The sequence below is a fragment of the Larimichthys crocea genome, chromosome III (genome assembly GCF_000972845.2).
Source record: "Larimichthys crocea isolate SSNF chromosome III, L_crocea_2.0, whole genome shotgun sequence".
NCBI classification, from domain to species: Eukaryota; Metazoa; Chordata; class Actinopteri; family Sciaenidae; genus Larimichthys; species Larimichthys crocea.
The window spans coordinates 30,146,657-30,167,196 of NC_040013.1; the positions used below are offsets into that span (position 1 = coordinate 30,146,657).

Sequence of the window (20,540 nt, forward strand, 5' to 3'; positions counted from 1 at the left end):
CAGAGGTCGCAGGACGACCTCAACACATAGCACACTGAGTATGAGGTATGAGCCTTTGCTGGCTTAACTTCAGGGCTCCCAGCTGAAACAATCTGCGACGACTTTAAATAGACCGACAACAAAAAGAGAAAAGAAAAATACGAGCAGACACTATCACTCATAAGAACGACTGTCTGTATTCTACAGCACACTATCATTTAAATTTATGCAATACTGCCTTTGTTAATCAACCATTGATAAGATAATCTACAGAACTACCGTAGTTCTGTAACTCGTGTGTGAGGAAAAACCCGTGTGAAACCCTAATGACACACATCACGGCACTAAACATAACACGCTATTAAATCTGACACGCTCTCTTTCTCAACACTTCGCCGATCACACCTCACAGATACCAAACATGGTCACAGACAAAGCGGCTGATGCGGCTAATGGTAACAATGTCGGTCCATGACAATATATCTGTCTGTCCTTCCGAGAACGACAAACACGTTGTGATTGAAGATGTGTAACTAAATGTCAAGAGCAACTATAGACCGAAGAAAGAAGTGTGGAGGTGACAAAGTGATCAGATAATCAACAACCTAGCACTCTTCAAGCCCTTGTAACTTAACTTACACAGTCAATAGAAAGGGCACCATGTTAAGGGTACCATGAAAATCTTAAATCAATTATCTAATTGTTCTATAATAGTGTTTTTTTAATTACTTTAAAATGCTATATTTGATAATAAAAACAATATTATAAAATGATCTAATCTGGGACTTTTCTGAGCTGCTGGCCTTCATAAAATCCAACACATCTTGATGTGATTAACATTAAACATGAATGGTTCCATCATGTAAAACAACCACATACATATCATATGTTCAGGATCATGCCTACATCAGTTGCTATGTATTTGGAGCTGATTTTTCAAACTGCCTGTCATCACGAGTTGCTTGCACACTGCAGACACTGCATAGCCGAGCACAGATTTAAGCTGCAACTTTTAAAAGTAACACACAGGTATCCACAAAATGTACAAGATGTGAAACACGGAGTTTGAGAGAGCACAAACACCATTTCTGTTTGCAGTGAGGAGAAGAGAATCCACAACAAAAAAGTTTTAAAAAAGAAATTCTAACAGCTTCGTCAGAGCAACGTCAGAGCAAAGTTTGGTAAAAAAGCAGCATCAGTGTTGTGTGCACAGGCAGAGAAAGTTTGCAGTAACTCACCGTGTGCTTGTGCGTGAAGTGAAAACAGTCCAAGCAACAGCAGAGGACTCCGGCTCCAGAGACAGAGAGAGAGACAGCGCTTCAGCCTTTCTCCCTGCACTGGCATGGTAGGGTCTGCCGCTCCGCTCCTCTATTCTCCCCTCTTCAGTACACTCCACACGACAGGGTCCGCCACTCGCACACACTGGCTCTCCCTCCGAGTGTGTGTATGTATGTGCAAGAGAGAGGAGGAAAGAGAGAGAGAGAGTGAGAGAAAGAGAGAGAGAGGCAGGGAGGGGGGCACCGGGCATGCAAAGCTCCTGTGTATGTGTGTGCGTCCACCGCAACGTGAGAAAGTCCACACCACACAAAACACACCAGCAGCGGCAGCAGCAGTTGCAGTTGATTGTCCTCCAACCCGGTCTGACAGTAGCAGCCCAGCTGAGAGAGAGAGACAGAGAGAGAGAGAGAGACAGAGAGAGAGAGAAAAAATGGGGGAGTTTACTTCACTTGCCTAGTAGGGAGGGCTGACCCACACACACGGGGAGGGAGGACATGGGTGGAAAGAAAACGGGGGCAGGGAGCAGACAGGAGCAAGATGGGGTTTAGTAAAAAAGTAGAGGGAGGGTGAGGAGGATATTGAAAACAAGCAGCAGGATCTGAGGGATTCAGCACCTTTAACGGCTTGCTGATAACCGTTTCAACTTTTCATTTTCTGTTGGAATTCGTTGAACGAGGTGAAAGTGGAATGAGGAGTTGATTAAAGCCACAGAGATGTTGTTGATTTAAGTTGAGCAGCTTCTTAAGTGTATGTGAACTGAGCAGCACATGAATATAAACAAAGAAAAGAAAATGACAGGGTCAATAAATAACCACAGTGACATCATGTGTTTAAACATCATAAAAACATAATTCATCATTCTTTGCGTTATTACAGTAGGTCCTGATTTGTGTTTGCATATCAAAATCTGCAAATGAATACAGAATCTGTAGGCGATGGCGAAGATTTAGGCACCAGAAGCGTTCTGGTTTCTGTTTGTAGTCCAAGTAGTATTGACCAATCACGTTTGTGTTGGCTTTGGTGCAACAGTCCATGTGGCTATTGTCTATTACATTCATATGCCGATAACTGTTAATAGAGAAGAGCAGAAATGTATCTCTTGTCCTTTTTGGCTCATCAAATTGTTAATTGTAACATTGGTTGTCGCCTACAGAGTTTAAATTGTCGTGGGGTGATAGCCAATGGGTTCCGAGATATTGTAACTGCATATTCTAAAGTGTTGTCAAGTGTATGTTCAAAGCCACCAGTATGAACACTGTCGAAATCTACCCTCTGAACGCCCTAACCTGCAGCCCAAGTTGCAAAAGCAATTACGAGTAAGCTCCTATTTCAAGTGTGCTAAAACAGATTTCAGTTTATCATCTTGATACATGAAGAGGTTAAGTTTGTATTGTAATGTCCAACAAACTGCACCAAAGTTTATCTGACTGGTTTCTCCACTCTCCTTTTATCACCTGCAACCAAGGTTTCTTTTAAGACATGAGAAAATACAACTAATTAGATTGAAAAAGAGACACCTGGACTCTAGACAACTTTTGACAAAACATCTCTTCACACACTGGTGTCCTGTTAACAAATCAGGTAGCTGGCAAAAGACACTTTAAAAAGGAGCCGTTAGAGATTACATCACCGTTGCCTGGAGCTTTTATACTAATAAATAAATGGGTTGAGACAGTCTAATAGACCATTTCCTTTTCAGAGCTATCCTGTTGCCTGTGAGGCTTTTACTACAGACACAGCTGCATGTGTATGTATGTGTGCTGAGAGCACTTTGCTTGTAGTATAAAGCATTACAGACCTGAAACAGCAGCTACCCCCAAACACAAAATGCCCATTTCTAAGTTTTGAGGTTAAATAGACGGGGCAAACAGTTTTTTGTTTTCATGTTAATTTGTCTAGTTCGTAGCCGCCGCTGTTCTTTGCACTTCTTTTCTTTCTCACACTCGTTCATGTTGTTCATTAGTGACAAACAATAGGTGGCCTGGCTCCCTCGCTCCTCTGTGAGAGGAAAAAAATCACCTCATAAATAAACAGTCCTGCCCCGGTCCTGCCCTGTTCTTCTTCTGTCTGCCCTCATCCTCACATCGATACTAACATACAGTAACCGATGATCCTGTCAGTTGTGTGTTTTCAAAGCAAGATTCTAGTTTTTTTTTTTTTTTTTTATCTATTGAGCTAGTGATGTTTAGCACAGATGAGTGTTTAAATCTTTATGTATGCTGGTTTTAAGTAGCCACCAATGCAAATCAATGTGTTTGCATGTCAGCAATGAAGTGGCAACAACTTAACCACTGTTTATCCTTTAGGGGTGTTTCACTGATAATGAACACACTGTGAAATAATCCATATAATTTATAATTTGCATGCTGTCTCCTAACTCTTTGTTCTTTCTGGGGTTTTTTCCAATTTGCAGCCTTCTGCAACATTTTATGAGACTTTACAGCAAAAGGATGGAAAGTTGTGAAGTTGGAAGTTTCTGTTATTGCATTTATTTAACCCTTTCCCTCCCAGATCATGCACACACACAGCTATCTCCCTTATCATTCCTACATCTGTTAATTTTTCTGGTATGAACTCAGCCGCCCTCCCCCCTTCCACTTCTGTCTTTTCACTCCTCCATTTTTTTTTCCCCCCAACTCCCCTCCTCCAGTGAACCAGAATGTCATTTCAAGCATGTCTAACCACGGGAAGCCTTTTAAAAACTGTGACAGCATTTGCCCCCAATCCCCACTTGCTGTGCGTGTGCGTGCATGTGTGTGTGTGTGAATAACAAATGTCTGTAGTGATTTGCTCGAAGACAGAGTATCATACACAATTAAAACACTTACTTTAAGGTATTGTAGGCTGCTGCCCACGAAACACACACACACACACACACACACACACACACACACGCACACTTGCTATTCTTCCATAGTGTCACCCTCATGCTGGGCCTATGATAAATGGCTTGAGACTGTCACAGGCGAAGGATGAGCAGTAAAACTGAAAGAGAAGGAAGAGTAAAGAAATGGCTGCTGACAGGAAGAACAAAAAGAAAAATCGGAGAAGAATGATGGTTGTCTGAGGTGGTTTGATGGAAAGATTTCTGAAGAATTGAGATAATAAATGGAGGATGACCTTTTGGGGAGAAGTAAAGGAATTCAGAGAGAGGAGGGGAAAGATGTATGGGAAGAGGACAGAATGATGGACAGTATGGGATTAGAAAGCACTAAAAGGAGGCCAGGGACATAGAAATGCAACAAGGTTTTAGGCCAGTTTAGGCCAAAAACAAGTTGTTCAGACATTTGAACCTGAAGTCAGTTTTTCCAGACTGCTTTTGTTTAACATATGCTAATCACGTTCAAGCCCCATTTGCAGAGTCAGATGATGTGTCTCGGACAGCACTGCGGGTCAATATGCTGTCTATTCAGCATTCACACTCTCATCATTTTTGACAGACTGTCATAACACAGCAACTTAACATGTCAGCAGCTTTCAGAGTCAACACTTTAAAGAGAGTCGAGTTTGCTTTCAGCATGCTGAATGTTGCAGAGAGTGCAGACGTAAAAAAAAACAAAAAAAACATTTACTTTATTATCTCTTTAATTAGGATACGTCTAACCATTTGTTCAGGATTTCTCTAATGCTGTCCAGTGAAGACCAGGCATCTGAAAATGTGGCGATATTTTCAAATAAACTGATGGACTGAGTGTTTGTTCATTGGTTGAAAACAATTTACCAATAAACCACTTTGAAGGGGATACACATTAAAGTCAGTGGACAGATATTAAGTACAACTGCATATGTGAAAAAAATAAGTTATATAAAGCCTTCTGTTGCAATGACAAGTGACATCACTCGAGGCCCATTGGTTGAGGCTAAAGACTATATGTTTGAATAGGAAAAAAAAAAATCTGGACATGCTCACTGCACTTCTTATTTCTGCTTAAGGCTAGTAGTTCGAAGGTTCATTAGCTGCTACTTGAAGGGCACAGCCCGGATCTGCAATTTCCATTATGGACATTGAAGGCACCAGATTTTGCCAAGAGGTTGTTGCATAAGTTTTTACATTTTTCTTTTGAACCTGTCCAATTTGAGTTGTAGGACAATAATGTTAAAGTGTTGGAGTAGTCTAAAAAAAAAACTCCTCCAAAAGACAGCTATTCAAGATGTAACAAATAACAAGCACCCCATTGTGATTTTAGGGGAAAATCACACAGCTGCTCTTTGAGATTACATGGACTCAACACTCTCAAAAACATATAATGGACTTGGCATTATTGTGGCTTCACGTCCAAATCTGTTATTCAAATACAATGTCTCCGATTTGGGATTTCAATCTATGCCAAAGGATTTAAAGAAACTACCTTACCTTTTCCTGGTTCAGTTTTAGAAGCGTTTATTCCTTTATCTGATGTGTGAACTGACTAACAGACAGGGGATTAAGTACATTTTGGAGAAACACATCTGTGGCACAGCAGCACATCTGCTAATCCCCACCCATTCACTTCAGCATGTCTTTAAACTAACAAGCAGTTTAACATAATCTGCTTTAAGCCTGTCCATTCACTCCTATTCACTGGTGCATTTAAATAGCAATCCTTTCTTCCTGAATAGTCTGGAGAGAGAAAGGCACAAAGAACCATATGCATGGCAGTGTAGGGTTGTACATGTGGGAGAGTGTAGCTCCTCTTTCTATTGCAGTCCATTTGTAGTCTCAACTTCTTTGCCTCAGGAAGATATATACAGTGCAGAAGTAAGAAGCATGGTTTTGTTTTGATCCAGAAGTAGTCACAGATGGGCCAAAATAACCTAGAATACACTTTTCAAATAGACTACACATATTTTTGTCCTGCAAAAAAAATCCAAATGGCTGAAAAGCTGTTTGGGGGGAGCTTGAAGGAGTTGGTGTACACGATTTATTGATGGAGGCAAGTAGGGAGTGCATGAAAAACTGGTGGAATGTGTGAGGGGTGGAGTGGAGAAGAAAAAGCATGTGATGATGAAGGATGGAGTAAAGGAGCTGCATATGAACTGTGTTAAAGCTTTTCACCCTGAGCTGCAAACAACTTCAGCATAGAGTCCTGTGACTGAGGCCCGCTGATACTTTCAGATATTCCTGTCGCAAACACACAACAACCCTGAACTGATGAGAGAAAAGAGGAAAACAAGGGATAACACGTAGAGTAACGAGATGCACGATGATGAAGCGGTGACAGAGAAGAAGTCTCTCAGGTCCACCTCTGACCTCAACACTGATTTGTTCTTGATTGACCTTTCACCTTTGAGGAAAATCCCTCCTCACCACTGCGAGAGAATCTTTTCTCACTGACAAGTTAGGACACGAGTCAACAGCGAAAAACTGGAGTCAAATGTTGTCTTTTGGGAAGAAAAAGGTTGCATCTTTCTTATAATATGTATGTACAATAAGTAAGTATATATTTCCTGCATTATTAAAAAGAAATCAGATTAAAATCATATCAACATTGAAGATGTCGCTGTGTGGTTGGTGCTGGACCAATCATAAAATGAAAAAGTCATCCAGCACAAATTACCTAACCTAAAAATTTAAATAACAAATATACATTTATTTTCTTTCACTTTTCTTCTTGTCTTTCTTCCTTTCATTCTTTGTTTCAGACCTTCTGTATTGCTTAGAAATATACATAATCACACGCTGACACCCTTGCTTCCTTAAAGAAAGGTTATCTGCACATCCCTTTGGCGTGCATTACAGAGAAAACTTGGAAAACCCAATGAAACATGAGCTATTATTTGAAGTTTCTGAGACTTCTATCACGTTCACACACAAGAACAAACACACACACACAGACACAGGCAGAGGTAGGTGTCAAGCCATTTAAACTTAATGAAGGCCTAATGATAGACTGGGAATGGCTTTAACAGCTTGTTATTGTCATTGTGAAACCGCTCACTGTATCACTTTACAACTGCCATAAAATCATCAACAGGGATAGGTGTGGTTGGGGCGAGGTACAACAAACCTGAGACGGAGTAACTAAAATCCACCTCTGTAATTATGATATCATAAATAATTCAATTATTCTTAATTGCTTTACTGTATATACCCAAAATGAATGACTTCAGTTTTCCCTTAAGCAAATCCAACGTTTCCGATAGGATTTCAGAGGAAATGGTATCCTGTTACTTTGCTCTCAGGCACAAAATAAAACCACAAACTGAAGGCTCATAAATACATTATAAGGTGGCGTATATCACATCAGAAGCAATCAGTTCATGAGATTTGTGGCTGAATGATGGGAAATACTGCGTGTATTTATCTACACACACCCAAAGTCTTTGTGAGTCTAAAGGAGGCAAATCAATTCGCCCCCCCTGTGAAGACCACAGGGTTAAGGCTGTTAAAGGAGGAAGTGATTGGCCAAAAGGGTGGAATGTTAAAAATGTCCTGTTAAGGAAACAGAATAATACACAGAAGGCAGGGGAGTAGTGTGGCAGTTACTTTCTGAGTGGGAGCTGGAGAGAGCGGAGACGTCCCACCTGTTCTGTGGGATCTTTATCTGCCTACTTTTCTGATTCATAAAACTGCAACAGCTTACCAAATATCTGAGGATCACGATTTAGAGCCACCCACCAACATCTTTTTTTCTGCCCCCCCCACGATGATGGCCCCCGCCTGTGTTTCCATCTGTCATGCAAAATATCCGAGAGAGCTTTAACTGCAGTTTACTGCAGCTTTAAGGAAATAGTGTTCACCTGAATTTAAGAGGGAAATGCATTTGTGTGTTTTTTTGATGAATGAATAAACCCTTTAACATATGCTGCATATTCATCATTCACAAGTTCTTCTGCTTTCTTTGCACATTTTTATACTCGTTTTACTTTCCATTGTAACCCATTCTTTGGGAGGTGTTTAAAAGTTTGTTCACCAATATTCCTAATGTGCCTAAGGTCTTAATCCACCCCACCTCTTAAAGGACCAGTGTGTAAGATTCTGTGGCATCTACTGTAGTAGTGTAGTTGCTGATTGCAACCCTCTTACTTCACCCTTCCTAGCGTGAAGGAGAAACTACAGTACAGTGGTTGTGAATCATGCACAACGAAGCAAAAGGCCTTATCTAGAGCTAGTGTTTAGTTTGTCCATTCTGAGCTACTGCAGAAACACTGCAGAGCAACATGGGAGACTCCATAAAAAAGGACCAACAGCATCTGCAAATATAAAAGTGTCATTCAAGAGAGCAAAATTGCAATTATTGTTACTATTCATTTTAAGGTGATTATACACTAATGAAAACATAGTTATGTAGATTATATTTCATTTTTTCCACATTCTGTAAAGAGAATCATACACACTGGACATTTAACATGGTGTCAAAAGTCTAAATGATACATTGCTAGCAGCACAAGCATGCTGTACCATTTCCTACTAATGAAAATTTGGGTTTGAAATATGGCACAAACACTGCTGCATACACACCTCTACCAAACAATGGGAGGTAATAAATAAGGAAGCTTAAGAACAGCACCAAAAAAGTTCAACAGTCATGAGGCAAAATAATTGCAAGAGTTATTTTTGTTGAGCCGTCATTGGGACAGTTTGGGGCAACAGCCTTTCAAAGATGGTCAACTAGCAGCTACACATTACTATCAAAAGGAGGAATACTGATGTGTACCAAATAAGCTAAATAACAATAAGTTTGTTTCGCTTCTTGTTCTATCTTTCGCAATACTTCAGCCATTCTGTATGGTACTGATTTACGAGGATGAAGTTTGGGTAATTCAAATAAACTGTGCCCTGAATAGATGGGGAGGACCACCTAAAGTGGGAGCTTACGCTAATAAAAGAGCTACACGTGTTCCCATCGCCAATGACAACTGTTCCTACAGCCAAGAATAGCGGAGCCCAATAAAACCTTTCTGTCTCTTAAGCCTATTCACTGTTGCTTTCTCCTTTATTCCCTCGCTTTCTCTGTCTCACACAGACTCACACCTGCCAAACACAATGCCTCTTTCTGTTGATTTATTCCTAAATATGCCCGCTCAGTATTTTGAAGATTTAATAATATCACCGCTTATGTTTTTTATGGCTTTGAAAACAAAAACGCCCGAGTTCTGAATTAAAAATAATGGGCCGTGCAGGGTCTGACAGATCTGAAGAGAGTCATTATCTGAAAACATATGCAGTCTGATTATCAGAGAGATAACTAATTAAATCAAAAGCAATCATTAAATTGTCTGCGGATGGATAGAAGCTGACAGAGGATTAGAGAAGAAAGACAAAAGAGCAAGACACTGGCGAGAAGAAGAGAGGCCCTGTTATGGTGGCTGTTTAGGGCCAAACAGAGTAAGGTGACACCAGGGGCATGAGGCTGACCTACAAACCGATGGTAACCCCCACACCTGCATGAACACACGGACACATGCGGATACAAAGACACGTACACCAAACAAGCATGCGCACGCTAACTTATTCACACATCACTGCCCACAACACCGGCTCCTCTGGACCTGCCACCATTTCACCAAGCGATAATACCATCTGTTAGTGCTTTGTTATTGTCCTTTCTCATAGACTTTACCAAACAATCAAATACAGGGATTGAAAACAGTGTTTTACTCGAGAGAAGAAGAATGTGATTTGATTAAAACAGACAATCAGAAGCAAAGACAGGAAGATAAAAGAAGAAAAGGAGAGAGAGTAATGTATTTAAAGCTAGATATTGATGTTAGTATAAATCTAAATTTGAACACTTTGATAATGGCATATTGGGAGGTTTGGGACATATTACAGTGCGATTACTTTTTCCAGTAATCTGAAATTCAGTTGGCACATAAGGAACTCGCTCCTGGGGGCCCAAGGCTAAGCTAGTTTAAGTTAGTGCTGGATGGTTGGTAAATCCCTCCAACTTGTAGGGCTGCATACTTATGTTGACAAAAATTTGAGTTTTTTCCCATTCCTATATTCAATGCAAAAGATGCAGCATGATTATTTATTTATTTTTTGGGGATTTGTAACGTAAAAGTAGTGCATTACTTTAACTTTAAGTAATAAGTAAAGTAATTACTTTTTCAATGATTAATGTGTAATCAATTACAGTACCCTAGTAACTTACCCAACACTGTTGGTAGCATCTTCGCTGACCTCTTGCAGAATGTAACAGCTTATGTTTCTGATGTTAACAAAGCCGGACAGAAAGGAGGGACGACGGGACACAGAGGGAGGACAAAGTTGGGCAGGAGTTGAGTCGGATGGGGGATGTGATGGGAGCAAAGCGGGGTGTCGAAAGGGTGGCGGGGGGGCATGAGGGTCTACTAGGGGTGAGTGGCACAGTGGGATAAGAGCGTGGGGAGTTCATGCCCCCACCAGGCCCTTTTCGCACTGCATAAACAAAGAGATTACAGTGAGAAGGGGCTCTGCGCCGCTAACAAGCAGGGGCACCACACACACTTTAAACACGGACAAATACACACGCACGCACACACAGTCACATGCATATAGCAGTTGTACACACACACAAGTATGAAAAGACATAAATGCGCACACAAACGGAAAAACTCTCGCAACCAAATGTGCACACGCAAACACAACACACAACAATAAACTGACACAACTAACAAGAAGCATCACAACATAGTGGCGCCACCTGTCTCCTCTTCAGCAATTAATGAGCTCCCGGCTCCCGGGATGCTACAACGAGGTGGCAATTAGCAGGGAAAAGAAAGGGGGGAGTCATGAAAGGGGGAGTCATGAAATGAGGGAGAAAAACAGACGACAAGAGGGGGGTGAGGGGTTAGGAGACGAGAGAGATTATGAGGGAAGAGAGAAAAAAACAGAGATAGAGAAAAGATAGAGAAATAATGAGTAAATACAGACAAAAATGGGTAAAGGTAGGGTTGAGATTTAGGGTTAGGTTTTAGAATCTGCACACCCTGATGTGAAATGAAAGAGTTTCACTCAGGGTTTTGGAGAAACTTTAGACTTCATTAAATATGAAGGGACTTCGTTTGGGCTGTTAGAGTCGAAAGCATAACCATCCACCTGCACGTCCATACTTACAATTACAAAGGTGATACCTTTTGTGTGGACTGGGCATCTGCACTTTTAGACATTGTGCTAACTGTATCACATTTAAGAGAGAAGGCTGGTCTATAATGTGGTTTGTGTGTGCATAAGAGTGTGCATGTGTGCGAGTCTGACAATCACAGAAACAAGACAGGAGCTGTTAAAATGAAATAATAAAACTTTGAAAATATGATAATAATTATTAAAACAGTGAAAAACAAGAGAAAGAAGTTTTACGTTGGTAGTTTTTCAAATTTTTTACCAGTTTCATAGTTTCTGTCTCCTGTTTGTGTTTATATTTCCATCTTTCACCATCTCTCTTGGTTTCTTTCCTTCTGTCAATCTTTGTTTCCTGTTTCTCTCTCTTAAATACATGCACGCACACACACCCATGAACACGCACACACACACACAAACTCTTTTGTTTGCCACCTGATAACAGGCAGTCATTCATACCGCTTCTCGACCCCCATGACCCCTGAGACCTAAATCCGGAACAAGAACTGAGAGACTGGTCACGCATTTTCTGACAGTGATTGCTCACACTCAGACACATGCGTGTGCACACACACACACACACACCTTTTCTAACTTTAGAAGGAAACGTCTACTACACTTTTGTGAAAGTACCACAGAAATTAAAAAGCCCATCAGGAGGAAACAATAAACAACAATAGTGATAAATAAATGAATAACTGGCAGACTGTCTGTAGGCCTGCATTGTACACTAATTAAGCTTTTATCTCAACGACTCTTCACAGGTAACATCTGGATTTTACTCGATTAGTTTGTCAAGTTTAGTTTTGATAAAACTGCAGGTTAGGGTGTCTGCGGTTAGAATAAATCAGCTCAACATGGAAGTCACAGTTCTGAAACTGACAGCATCAACACCACATTGACTATCATAGACACTGTGCTCAGTGGTCATTGCAGAAAAAACGTGATCTAAAAATGCGAAATTGGTAAAGAAAATGAATATTTGCGACTAGCTACCTAAAAGTTTATCTGCAAATGTAGATTTTCATGTTAAATTTCACTTATAGTATTGTTTTCTCAGTCTTACATGAAATTAGTAACTTCCAAAGTTATGAAATAATACCTTTGGCATTACCCAACCAAGATAACACATTTTTAGAGAGGTTTGTTGTGATCAATTAGTTTTCATCTGGTTTTTTAACTGTTGCACAAGCATCCCACTGGAAATGACATTCTAATGTGAGAGCTTAATATTTAAAGTCAGAGAGAGTCACATTCATACAGATGCACAAACACGCCAAAGCATGATGCATTATAAGATGAGAAAAGAAGGCAGAAGCAGACACACAAAGTCCACACACACACACACACACACACACACATTTGCATGTCCCTGCCATATCCAACCCCTACCATGTCCACAGACACACACACGCAGGGCAGGTGTGGGGTCACTCTTAGGGTCAGTAGCCTCGGTCCAGCTCCCAAATATAGAGCATCCACTATTCGGGGATCCTTAAGTTCACCGTAGGTTCTCGTATGACCACCATGGACCCTTTATGTACCGAGAGAAACAGACATACCTAACACACAAAACATGCATTCATTCATGCAAACACCGCTCCGGTACAAGCATTTACACTCGTGCACTGCTTGCATACATGTATGTACGCTAAATGAATACACACGGACAAAATCATAGAGCACACACAGCGTTACACTCTGTTACCTTAACACATCATTAAGATCACTATCATCCTATTTGAAAACATGAATACTCATTTCCTCTCTTGCCCAACCCCCTCGACCCATAACCATACATTTCTCTTCTGTTTCTTCTTTTTTCCTGACTCTCCCTATTATCCCTCCCTCTCTCACTCTCTTTCTCTCTTTCGACAGTATTCACAGTGTCCATTCAGTGTGTAACAGAGGATCTCGTCTCCAGCTGAAACATAAGACTGACACTCTGACCCCTCAGGATGACCTGTGCACTCCAAGCTAACGGCTCTGACACATAGAAACATGCTTATACACGTGTGTGTGTGTGTGTGTGTGTGTGTGTGTGTGTGTGTGCATGCGTGCGCATTTGTTGTGCATGGAGGTTTTACCTCTTTTGGCTGTGCAACTGGTGGCAAGTGAGTATCTGTCTGCACTGCTGATGCAACATGTATGCATACTAGAGAGATTTTTATACTTACTTATTAAGGTTTCCACAAAATATTCTACTTTATACGTGTCCAAAAGAACAAATATCCAGATGATATGCTGGGTTTTATTCAAGTCATGCTAACTTATAAATAAGATAGACATTAATATGAATGTCTGATCCTTAACAAATTAAAGCTGCCGCAATAAAAGGGACTCACAAAGAGTTTTTGGCTCTAGATTTATAAATATTACTAATACCACTGTACTATTAGTTGATAATGTGCTGAGGCAGTATTAACTCACAATGTGAAAAGGGTGAAAGATACATCAAATGGGTGTAAGGAATCCTAACTAGAAACAAATGACTGCAGAAAAGCATCTGATCTGAACATCAATCGCACGTCTGTTTAACAAATGGCAGAGAGACAGATTTTGAAGTCATGTGCTTATGAATAACACTGCAGCTGTTGAATAGCACAGCATGCTTTGAAAAGAGGCCACTGTTATGTATGTTTCCGTCTGCCTTCATTTTCATCACTCTTAGTCACTCTCTGTCTATACATGTAACATACAGCTACACAAGACACACAACCAGTTCAAATCAATTTACCTCTGACTGGAGGCACATGCCTTTGCAAAATATTGCAACACATGATCTAATCTGATCGTGCGTGCGTACATGAACGTACGCATGCAATAGTTTCAGTGTGACACTACGCTGCTCAACAAAGAATTTTGAATACATTCACCTAAAATCTTAAAACAAATACTCTTGTTGTGTCCATGTTATAAAGTAACAGATATCCTCTGTTACGTCTTTTAAAAAGGTATTGAATGTTGACGGCGCTACAATGTATCAGTGTACTGAATAGAGTCCAACTGAACTGATCTGTGTTTGTGAATGAGCTTTTCTGGAGTCAGTTTTCAGAAAAACAATGTTAGCTCAATGTATTATGGATGGATAATTTATGGACTTGATTAACCCGCACCATTTTCAGAACTCTATTTAACATTTATGAACATTGCTAAACAAACCTTATCTCTGTTCCCTTTGCCCTCAAGTCCCACATCAATAAAATATAGTGAAGCTAAATTAAAAGCGGCGGTTAGCTTTTATTCCTCATCTGTCAACAACATTTATCTTATTTGTCTAAATCTTGTTAGAATTAAAGCGGTCTTCAAAGTCACACTAAACACATTTTTATAAACACATCATTTGGAATCATTTTGCATAAACAAATCATTTTATCTTGCACAGCTGTTTCCTTGCTCTTCATAAAAACTCCCTTGAAAGGCAGCTTGAGGCGACCAAGGTCAAGGTTAGGTAGGAGAGGGGGGCATGAAGTTAAACTTGTTAAGGTATCAACAACAGCTCAAGTCATTCAATGTAACTCAATCTGGAGATTACTCTCTGACGAGCTCAAAGGAACGCCTGACATGAGTGTGAGTGTGTGTGTGTACTGAGGATAAAATAATGCATCTGTTCTGATTTGTACCAATGAAGCGTGTCCTACAGTTACAGCTCCAAGAATGTTGGCATTGCACCACTAATTTACAGCATTTTAGAGGCTGATCTCAATAGTGTCTATACCTTTTTATAAAGGATGGGAGGAGGTTTGTGGAGCCAGTTAATTCAGATAACCCCTGCTTACCATTTCTGCATGCTTTTATCATAGCCAACGGCGGCTTCCTCTTCCCTCTGTAAATATTTTTAAAAAATGACCTGCTATATCTTTTTGATAACCTTAATGACTAAGGTTGTGCTTCCTATAGGTGCTTTACGACGACCTTTAAGTGGTTTGCCGTTGAATGGTTTTAAATGTGAAGCAGCAGAAAGTGTCTGTTAATATATTTTGTGTCAAATTGCTGAATTTTCTGAAAAGGATAGATTTTTTCCCCTCACCCATAAACTGTGTAAAAATGTTTTTTTTAAAGTTTCATTTCAGAGTGTTCTCTCTTTTTCATCCTAGCACAAAGACTAGCAGGCTGTGTGTTTGTGTGTGTGTGTGTGTGTGTGTGTGTGTGTGTGTGTGTGTGTGTGTGTGTATAAAGACTGAGGTAGTCTTTGGAACATTATTGGTTATTCTAGAAGATCGGCCTGTGACATTTAATAACAAGCTCCCGTCTTCTCATCTAAAATGCCTGAAGCTGTCCAGGTACGTTGGTCCAGCTCAGTATCAGGTGCAGAGAACAGATGAGGCCCTGAACTAGTAAAGCACAGCTTCACGTACACAAACACACATGCATGCATGCACACATTGGGCTCAACCTCTCTTGCCTTTAACAATGCCACATTTGTCTAACAGCAGATCTGTGTATGATAAGAGATGTAGAAGTATATTAGACAGGACACCAAGCCACACACACACAATGATGGTTATCGTATTTACATAATCATTAGTTGTGGGTGAGACTCTGTCACGATCTGTGTGGTTCCCGATGGTATTAGAAGCAATTACTGTTGGAGAGATAAGCCTGTAAGCACACACAGAACACAATATATGTTTGCACTCATGCACGTTGAAAAGGAAGTTATTCTAGTTAACGATAAGGAACACACGCAGCGGCACGTCATTGTAACACACCCCTAACTTGTTTTCAAAGTTGTGACACAGACAGAAGCGCACATGCACGCTGCCCACACACACACACACACACACACACACACGGACACGGACACACAAAATCCAACCCCGCTGCCCCTCCCCATGGCTTAGAGAAATTACTGCCACCTGAAGCGGAACCCTGTCCATCAAGCGGAGGCCCCCCAAAGCCCCACAGGTGTCCTTTAACATGTCCAAAGGTCCCCTCCTCCTCCCCCGGCCCTCCATGTGGCCATTCATCTGGCTGCAGTAAAGGACATCAAAACAAAACACATCCCTGGGGGGAAAAACCTCACAGCTACACATGCACATGAATAACTCTGCAGTGAAGACACAGCTTGGTGCTCCCAACCCCAGCGAGAAGACAATCAGAGTATCGCATGTAGATATAATGGATTTTAAGTACGTTTCTTTGGAGGATAACAGTGTTGGTCCACACACAAACACAAACTTTTTTCTAGCTACAATTGAATACTTTTCAGTGTTTGTTGTACAGATTGACTCCAGTTCTGTTACTATAGTTCATATGCCCTATTGTTCTGCTTCTCATCTCCCCTGAGTGTTTTTTTTTTAAACAAGATGATTCATAGCCAGGAACCAAAGAACACATTGCTTCATCTAGACCAGACTTGTAGTGTGAAGATGAAGACAGTGAGTTATAAAGGACAGGTGGAAAACACTCCAAACCAAAACGATTTTCAGCTGGCTGCGCCTCCCAGAAGTGTTGCTTAACATGAGTTTTAAACAAAAGTATTTGTTTAAAAAATGAAGAGAAATGAAGCGATGACTAATTTTCGCTAAACTGCATTCAAGTGAAAAGTTCCCAAGAATGAGCCAAATCCAGTTACTCCACATTAACAGGGAGAGGGCAGACAACATAATATCCATGGCATTAATAAATGTTCATGTTTCTCTACAGCGAAGCATGTGGAGTGATTTTATTTATTGCCAAAGCTAAAATGAAATGACGAACTTCAACCATGGAAAAGAATAATCGGTGAAACCAAGATGGACAGAAAGTTACAGTCACAAAAAAAGTTGTGCACGAAGAGGCAAACTAAGAGACGCAGGTAATCAGACAAAGCAAGGCAGGCATGACGGCAGCCATTGCCACAGACAGACAGACAGACAGAAACACGGACAGCGAGACAGTCGGACTTTTAGAATAAACACCAGAGCTCTCAGAGTCGCCCAGGAAGAAATTCTTCTCTTTGATGTCAAGCCATGTGACCTCGCAGCAGTCTGAGGAATTGAAGAACCGTCCAAACAAACGTCAACACTGCTAACACCCTCAAGGTCATTGTGTGTGTGTGTGTGTGTGTGTGTGTGTGTGTGTGTGTGTGTGTGTGTGTGTTGCAGTCTAAATTTTTGGTGTGTGTGCACATGTAATGTGTCTATGCGATCGGATAGGAAGGTTTGTGTGTCTCAGACTTGTGGGGCTTGTCAATTATGAATTTTCACAACTGTTGTTTTTGTCTCTACTCTTGATGTAGATTTAGGAGACACAGAAGCGTGTTTTAAACAGCGTTCAATCATTTTCCGCACTGCCTGCATTCATAGAAATCATAGAAAGTTTACATGAAGCATATTTCAGTTGTATTTATCCATTCTTTCTGCTGCTGTAGATATTGTAAATATTAAGTATACATATCACATTGCATCACATCTGTATTATATCAGTCTGTGTGCTGTTGGAATGTTAACTATATAGAAGATGACTTTAAAATAATACTTTGACGAGGAGATGCTTAGCAGAAAATGTCAAAGTGTCCCCTTTAAGGGAAAAAATGCATTTCTAAAAACTCAAATCAGTTTGAATGCCCAAATCAACCAAGCTGTCAGTAGTCGTGTTGAAGATCAAGCTTTAACTAATAATAATTTATACATTTATAAATAAATCTAGAGTCCAGACAAGGAGCAACTGAATTTAAATGAATTTGACTTATAACCATCTGCAAAGCACATTATTTGACATATCCTACAATTCTGTCCGGTCTCATTTCCAATCTTTAGATGACAAACAGTTATTCAGAGATATATTTTGCACACAAGCTCACAGCTCTCCTCTGTACCGACATCTTGTGGTAGCAGCACAGGTCTGAGAGTTTGTTTTAATGTCATCTCTTACTTTGGATTATCACAAACTGCTACATTCAAATGGTTTACAGAAGGACAGTTTATAATCCTAAATGAGAAAGATCAAAACATTGACTGAAATCATAACCATGTACAGTATTTGTAAAAACGTCTGTGAGTTGCCCTCTTTACTTTTCCTCGCTGGAGTACACATGGCAGTGTGCTTTTTGCTTTGGCTCATCACAAACTGACTGACCAAAAAGACAACACCGCTACACTTTGAATACAATCCTCTCGCTCCTGATAAACAGTGGTGTCCCATTGCAGCAGTTTATTTAGGAGTCTGTTCTAGCCCAAACAGGGATTATAACAAAACCCACTGCTCCTTCTTTTAGACCACTAAGTACTTTCTGCTGCTGCTGCTGCTGCTGAAGGCCAGTAGGCTGCTGAAGCATATGGGCAGCTGTTTGTGTGTATGAAAGAGTGAGAGACAAAAAAAAAAGACATGCAAAGGGAGAAAATAGGAGGCTGTGAGAGCAACTGTGTTTACAGGAAAAGCGTCATCACGGCGGCTCACACACAGCGACGAGTGAGCAGCACTTGAGATCTGCCTGATAAAACCTTGGCTTGAGCAACTGAGCGGAACCCTATAATGTATTTACTGCATGCTTGAAGCTCAGTAAAAGGTGGACTTCAAAACACTGTGACTGGTTTTTAACATACTACAAAGTGTAGAGGTCCATAACTTTAACACAGAGGCTTTAAAATGGAATTGTCTGTTGATGTTTTAAGTATGGTGCCCTCTTGGGGACAAACAACATTCATCCCCAGTCACTGCTGGATCCACAAACTGGTGCCTTTGGATGGTTTAGACTTGTCCGTGGTGTTGCTTTTCATGTCTTTATCATGCATGGATATGGACTGCCATATATTTAATATAAATATAAAAACTCCTATTTGCTCATCTCTAATAGATCATTTGAAGGCATCAGTGTTTAATGTCAGCTGCTGAAGTTAAAAAAAAGAGTCATTCACCATCCTAATAGCCACTCAGTAGTGATAAAGCCAAAGCCTGCAATGGAAATTCACCTATTTTACAATAGCTCTCAGGAGGAATAATAGAAACAAGAGAATTTATCCACTAAAGAGAATATTTATGCAAAATCGGGTTGGTATCTACAACAAATGCACAACATAAGTCCTTGGAGTGAGATGTAATGGAAAAGCACAAGGAGGCTTATTTTTTCCCCCCATTTACAAGTTCATAACCTCACCAATAGCTACTTCCCTCTTCATTTACACTCTGCAGTGCGTGTGGGTAGAGCTCCGTCAGGCTGAAAGATGCCGTTGCCAGCACACCTGTGTGTTTGCACAAGAGTTGATACGTGCATTTCCCTGCGTGTATGCTCGTGAAAACACGGTCTCATGTTTCAGCAGTTGTGGATCTGCTGAATGTGTCTCCCAGTTTAAAGTTCCAGGCTGACGTTTAATACAGACACCACACAACAGTTGAATGTGTGCTTTGTAGCATCAGTTCTAAAAGTGCACTGAGAAATGAATTCATTAATATTTCTTTAAACCTGTAGGTATAAAGGTTTTTGATAATACGGTGGTATTTCAATATGTATAGCATTGCTAAGTATTATTGGTGCAATAAAATCAAAGTCCTGTGTTCATGTTCTGAGTTGATGTAACACAATGTTCATTAAATGGACAATTTATTTAATCCTTATAAACATACTTATTATTTTTTACCATCATTAATATTATTCAGTTTGTTTAAGCAACACTGTTTATTATTCTATATTTTATTCTATTTTATTTAATTAACATTTTACTTTTTTACTAAAATGAACTGATTGTGTTGTGTTTTAATATTTTTATTTATTCTATTATATTTTATCATAGGTTTGCATAATTTTTCCTTTTTATTATTATAATATTTATTATCTGGACTACCCATCTTTTATTATTGTCTTTTCAGTTTACTTGTTTCCGTGTTCATTAGCCTTTAAATCTTTTTTTAACATCCTATGTTGTTGTCAGTCGCTTGTAAAGAATTTTCATTTGGCTTGTTTGAAAAAAAAATGCTCTATGAATAAAGTTTGGCTGATTGATGATTGATACTTAAACTGGATTATACCAATGGACGCCTTATGTTCAATAACAGCCACCTATAAAATAAAAAAAGAAATCTAGCATCACTCTTTAAAGTTAGAGACACGCAAAAACACAAAATATATGAGCTTATTCTAAAAGTTTCCGTATTGTCACACCATCGTCATCATGTCCTAAATGAATCCCAGTCCACAACCCTCTCAAACACAATACTTACTTTTAAAGTAACAGATAAACACAAGTACATACCTCTACTTCACCTCTCCCAGCTAACCGACTACCATCTGCTTAATCTATTCCAAACTGCTAGCAGAAGTGTGGTCCTCATTTAAAGC

General features: G+C 40.0%; 1 protein-coding gene across 4 annotated transcripts in view; it reads right to left on the reverse strand.

Moving 5' to 3' along the window:
• Window positions 1–20,540, reverse strand: part of bmpr1ba (bone morphogenetic protein receptor, type IBa) — a 64,372-nt gene that overhangs the window by 24,108 nt on the left and 19,724 nt on the right. For 2 of the 4 annotated variants that reach the window (XM_027275036.1, XM_010732488.3), the window contains one exon: window positions 1,218–1,637. The exons of 1 other annotated variant lie outside the window; for it this stretch is intronic. In XM_027275036.1, the coding sequence (XP_027130837.1) occupies window positions 1,218–1,323 (106 nt within the window). In that variant the 5' untranslated portion in view covers window positions 1,324–1,637. Of the gene's footprint in view, window positions 1–1,217; window positions 1,638–5,611; window positions 5,627–20,540 lie in introns of those variants that run through there. One more of the 4 variants, XM_027275041.1, reaches the window with a different exon arrangement.